Source organism: Bison bison, unplaced genomic scaffold, assembly GCF_000754665.1.
Source record: "Bison bison bison isolate TAMUID 2011002044 unplaced genomic scaffold, Bison_UMD1.0 scf7180017864345, whole genome shotgun sequence".
NCBI lineage: Eukaryota > Metazoa > Chordata > Mammalia > Artiodactyla > Bovidae > Bison > Bison bison.
Genome location: NW_011494917.1, coordinates 3717776 through 3723680, shown reverse-complemented (window position 1 = coordinate 3723680; position 5905 = coordinate 3717776). Strand labels below are relative to the sequence as shown.

Sequence of the window (5905 nt, the reverse complement as noted above, 5' to 3'; positions counted from 1 at the left end):
GCTGTGCAATCCCGCTCAGGCCAGAGGGTGGTGAGCACAGAGGATCTCCAGAGTGGGAGGGGATACACACGTTCCCTTCTAAACCACACTCTTAACAGACAGTGGCTTCTGAACAATTAATTACATGATCATTGTAATCTTCCCTGATGGCTCAGATGATAAAGCATCTGCCTGCAACACAGGAGACCTGGGTTCAATCCCTGGGTTGGGAAGATCCCCTGGAGAAGGAAATGGCACCCCACTCCAGTACTCTTGCCTGGAAAATCCCATGGACGGAGGAGCTTGGTAGGTTACAGTCCATGGGGTCACAAAGAGTCGGACATGACTGAGCAACTTCCCTTCCTTTCTTTTCTTTCTGTATTTGATCACTTCTCTCTTCATATGCTATTTAAGTTGTAATGATCAAATTAATTTTTGAAAAGTGAATTAAAGTCACTGAGTTTTATAAACCATTTTTTGGGGTTTTAACACTAACAGTAAATAAATGTAGACAACTGATCATTCAGTGATTGATAAACTGTTAAACTGAAATGCTTAAAATAAATGCCACCTAAAATAAATGTGCAGTATAAGTTGAGGCTAAAAAAACTAAAAGGGTACTGCTAATTTCAGCAACTAATTAGTCCATGGTTAGTAACACATGTAATCTGTGTAACAAGGAACCCTTGTTAAAGAAGTTGATTTAAACTGAGTACACACATGTATACCTGTGGCAGATTCATTTCGATATTTGGCAAAACCAATACAATATTGTAAAGTTTAAAAATAAAATAAAATTTAAAAAATAAAAAAAAATAAACTGAGTACAAAAGTAGTTGCATTCAGTACTAAATGTGTATTATACGAAATGTATGTATGTGACACTGGACATATTAACCTTCCTGCATCTTTTTCTTCATCTATAGACTAAAGACAGATGAACTAATCAATAGTTTTAAATGTGTTTGTAGCCATGAGAAACAATAAAAGCTACAGGCTTTCAGAAACAATAAAAGTTATGTCTTTTTCTCAAAAAGACAACTACAAACATATAGATGAAATTTTACCCACAACTTCAAGGTGTTCAGAGACTACCCAAAGCCCATGAGAGGATTCTGAGGGCCTACGAAACACTCAGGTTAAGAATCTCTAAGTTAGATTGATGTTAAAGTTACCTCTGTATATAAAAATCTTATTATTTGCATCTAATACCAAGCAAAATATATTGCATCAAGATCTTAAAATTTAAATTAAAAAATATTTTAAGTCACAGAGCAAGCAATTTACAGTAAAGATACAAGGATTGACTGACAGACATACGTCTATACATCTGTACAATTTGGAGAGACAGACAAGAGTTCGTCGAACTGTAGGGTACCACATTCCATGAAGATCTGCTGGAGAAATCGTGGTCTGCTGTCTAGGATTGAGAGATTCAGATGAACCTAAAACCCCAAGTGGAAAAGAAGACATTTCACAGGTCTGTCTTACATGCACAGCAATTATACACGGTTAGTTTCTGTTACCTATCAAAGGCTGGAGGTATCCATTTTCTCTAGCCTCGTCTCTAATGGAGAATGTCAAAGGAATCTCCATAGTGACAAGTGAGATTGAACACACTGACCGAGAACACACTTGAATACCCACGTCTGTACATTCCAGCCGCCCACACGCAGCCCAAGTTGCCTTCTCCACACTGGAATCAATTATCTTTAGGAACTACATGAGCAGTATACACACATTACAGAATACCACGCACCCAATAAAAAGGAGACGGATCTAAACATAGTCATGTGGACACAAGTCGGGGTGGGAGGGGAGTGACAAGAAAACAAAGCACTTTAAACAGGAAGATTAATCAAAGCTCGTTTGCCTGACAGCCTTGCACGTGCAGAACTGTATCACTTTCAGGCCCACACAGTATATCCAGTGCCCAAGTGACCAGAGCTGTGTGTCCAGCCCCCCGCCCCACCCCAGCCTCCCCAAGTCAGAAAAGGGAGCTGCCAGCAAGTGTGAAGAGGGGAATGAGAGGAATGTGGCTGCACAGCTGCAGAGAAACACTTCTGTGAGAGAAGCACGGTCACCCGGGTGGAGGGACCAGAATTCGGATGAGCCATCAAAGTGGAGCTGAGACCACACTCTGAGACAAGAAGGGCAGACTGAAATGCGGGCTGCGTATCAGAACACATCAGGAAACATTACCAAAATTTTCATTGCAACAATGGTTTATGGTTACATGAAAGATGTCCCATTTTAGGGGGTGGGGGGAGAGATGCTGAAATACTCAAAGGTAAAGTTGCAATGATGTCAATAACTCACTTTAAAACAATTAGCAAAACTATAGATACAACATGATAAAATGTTAAGTCTTAAATCCAGGTGGCGGGCATAGGTGTTCATTGTATTAGTCCATGTTTCTGTGTATTTGAATTTTTTTAAATAATAAAAAGGTAAAAGTATAGCCAAGCAAAACAGAATTCATTTTTTAAAAAAAGAGCTATAGGGAATTCCCTGGCGGTCCAGTGCTTAGGACTCTGTGCTTCCACTGCAGGGAGCCTGGGTTTGAACCCTGGATGGGGAACTAAGGATCCCGCAAGCCATGCAGTGCAGCCAAAAAAATAAAAAACATTTTAAAACAGCCAGATCTGCATATGCTCAAAAGGAGACCTGGAAGCCGTGGAGTGGATTTATGCAGGAAAGGGCTGAGGGCAACGTTGAGGATGGGTGCTTTCTCTTTCATTCTATAAGCTTTTTTTTTTTTCCCAAAAACATGTGATACTTATACAATTTTAAAAAGCTCTGCCTTACTTTAAACTAGGATATCTACTTTATATAAAATTTCTTAAGGAGAAAGAATGAACTAGACAAATTATATATGGAATATTTAGGAGATTAAGTATCCATAGTTTTGCTGAGAATCAGGCTATCTGCAGGATTCCTCCTTCAAAATGAAACAGCCCAAAAAGTACTCCCAAGTTCAAGTTTAGTGAAATAAATGTGTTTAAGTAGCTTAATGCCGGAAGTCAATTTATTTGTTCCTTTTTTCATTTTCCTGAGAACAGTTAATAGTTGAAGCGGCAGATGGGGAAAGTTCCTTATACAGCCAAGTCCAGGGCCTACTGGCTGCCTCTTCTGAGGAGCAGCGCAAACCGGCTGCAGGGCGTCTCCCGAACCTGCTCACCTCCTCCTCTGTGAGCCTCAGTTGCCCTCACTTGCTCGACATGGCGATGAAGGGCTACGCGTATTAAAGATACTGATAATCAGCCTCTTCACAGGATGGACCCTCCGCCAATTTGCCAATTTGCCCTGACACCTACTCCTACTGCGCTTCCCTGGTGGCTCAGATGGTAAAGAATCTGCCCGCAATGCAGGAGACCCGGGTTGGATCCCTGGGTGGGGAAGATCCCCTGGAGAAAGGAAAGGCAGGCCACTCCAGTGTTCTTGCCCGGAGAATCCCATGGACAGAGGAGCCTGGCGGGCTACAGTCTGTGGGCTCACAGAGTCGGACACGACTGAGCGACTAACACTTTCACTTCTTCACTACTCCTACTACACGAACATCACATCAGTTAAAGGCCTCACTTTAGAGGCATCTCATATGTACTTCTGACATAGCAGAAGACCAGGGAAAGTGATTACTCTTTTTCTTTTGCTCCCCTTGCCAAGACTCAGAGTCCCGGTTTCCATTCCCAATTCCACCTCCATTCTGAATAACATCAGTAACCATATGGATGACCCACGTGGTTGTCCCTGACCTTCGCAACTCCAAAGACCTTTGCTTCCATTCCTGCACCCCTAGTCCAGATAGTTTAACTTTCTTTCAGAATTACTTTCTTATTAATTTCTACAGACTTTACTACTCCGAACTATTCTACCTCTTAATTATTAAAACTCGGTATCCCACTCTCTGGCCACAATGTCCTCAGATTTCTTATTTCTCAGCTCTTTACTCAAACCACTCTGCCAAGCCCTCCTCTCTGACTTCATCACACCCTCTCTTCCTGCTTCCCACCCCTCCGGCTGTTCTTTCCCTGCCAACCTGGTACCGGTCCACTCCCTCCATCTGCTCCTAATGTCAGCCCCTGTTACGAGTCTCTCCCCAGACTTCCGCCACTATCCTGCCACTCTCTGTCCTGGGTGATCTTATACAATTCCAAAGTGTCAATGACGCCTCAGTCTTTATCTCTAAACCAGTCTTCCTCTTTATAGCTCTAGAGCAGTGCAGTCCAAGAGGACTATTATGTGAATCATAAATGTGACACATTAAAACGCCACCCTGGACTTCCTTGGTGGTCCAGTGTTTAAGAATCCACCTGCCAACATAGGGGGCACGGATAACTCACGAGTTATCCAGGGTGACTCTAGACAATTTTGCTCCTTGCATAACATGCACCCTAGTTCAAGCTATCCCATACATTTCTGTCGCTTTTTCACCCCAGTCCAGGCACATTTACAAAATGCAAAACTGATGGTACAAGTAGCTGGAATTTCCAAGTCCGTGAGAGTATCACCTGACACCTACCACACTCTGGCCCGTCTCAGCTGCTCCTTCCCTATAAACAACTGGTGCCGAACCCACCAAACCACATGAGCTCTCCAAGCGCCTATGGCATTCCACTCCTGTCTGCAGGCCTCCACGCTGCTCTGTCTTAAACAAGCTTATTCCACCTGGCTCTCAGACTCATCCACACGACAGCTTTCAGATTCGACAGCTCTGACTGAACCTGCCTTTCTGCACGCAAAGCTCATTCCCCTTCACAATTCTTCCATGGTCCTTCCACGGTCCCAGAGTCCTGTGCGTATCTTTATCCTGTCACCCCGGAACTTCTTGCTTAATGCCTGTGGCATGCCAATCTCCCCCGACTAAAGTATGGGCTCCTCAAAGCCATAAACAGTTTTTCATGCCTGAGACACGGCAAGTCCTCAATATAAGTTTATTAAATGAATGAATTAAATAATGGAAGTTAAAGACAGCATAACATACCAGATTTTGTTAGACTATTAGGAGGCTCTGCTTCTTCTAACCGAACATCTGAAAACGAAGCTTCTGAAGGTGATAACTTCTTCTGTTCATCTTTTAAACTCTGAGCAATTTGCTATATAAAGAAATCAGAGAACATTAAAAGTAGTTTTGAGCTGTGTCTAGCAACACGAACACAATGTTTCTATAAAGTAAAAAATATATATCCTAATTCATGAATAAATGGACTACTTAAGAGAACCATGCCAAAACAGCACATAGAAATGAAGAGTTAAACTGGCAGTGTCTCTATTTTCATAAAAGCAAACACAGACTTTCCCGAACCACTAATTTCAGAACCATTACAAGGTATGTGCTAAAGAGTCAAATATACAAGGTTCAGATTAGAAGCTTAATTTTCAACTTTATATTTAGAAACAAAATACTCAGATTTAAGATTGGATACATTGTGGATGTCAGACATGCTTGTATCAAGTGTTAGCTAACTCACACCATGGTTTTCTCTTTATGTGAGAACAGCTACAGTTTGGTCTTTTTTTAAACAGATTTTTAAAAAGTATCTTATGGACTGGAAACTATCTGGCTCTTCTTCACTGCTTAAAAAATATCATCAAATATACACATCACTAACTACTAAGGGGGCAGTGAAAATCCTACCAAGTTACACTGGTTATACAGGCGGAAATACACAGAAACGAAGGCCTGAAAGACATTCAGCTACTGACAAAAAAGAAATGGCCAGATAACTATTCAGGAGACAGGCTCCAAATCAATCAGGCCTGTCCTTTCATTCTGCATGCACAAATCAGAAAATATAGCTAATCCCCAAAGGGCACAGAGATGTAACAGCCAGACCACGCTATTCCCCCGACCCTCACCAAAAGAAAACAAGTAGATTCACTGAAAGCGGTATCCAAGAGGTCTAAACCAAGAGGTCTACACAAG

General features: G+C 41.9%; 1 protein-coding gene across 1 annotated transcript in view; it reads right to left on the bottom strand.

Moving 5' to 3' along the window:
* The window catches only part of COG3 (component of oligomeric golgi complex 3), a 61725-nt gene that overhangs the window by 28058 nt on the left and 27762 nt on the right, over nucleotides 1-5905 (bottom strand). Inside the window, exons 15-16 of the mRNA XM_010854627.1 lie at nucleotides 4964-5075; nucleotides 1300-1424 (exon numbers count right to left, since the gene is read on the bottom strand). Of these exons, the coding sequence (XP_010852929.1) occupies nucleotides 1300-1424; nucleotides 4964-5075 (237 nt within the window). The remainder of the gene's footprint in view (nucleotides 1-1299; nucleotides 1425-4963; nucleotides 5076-5905) is intronic.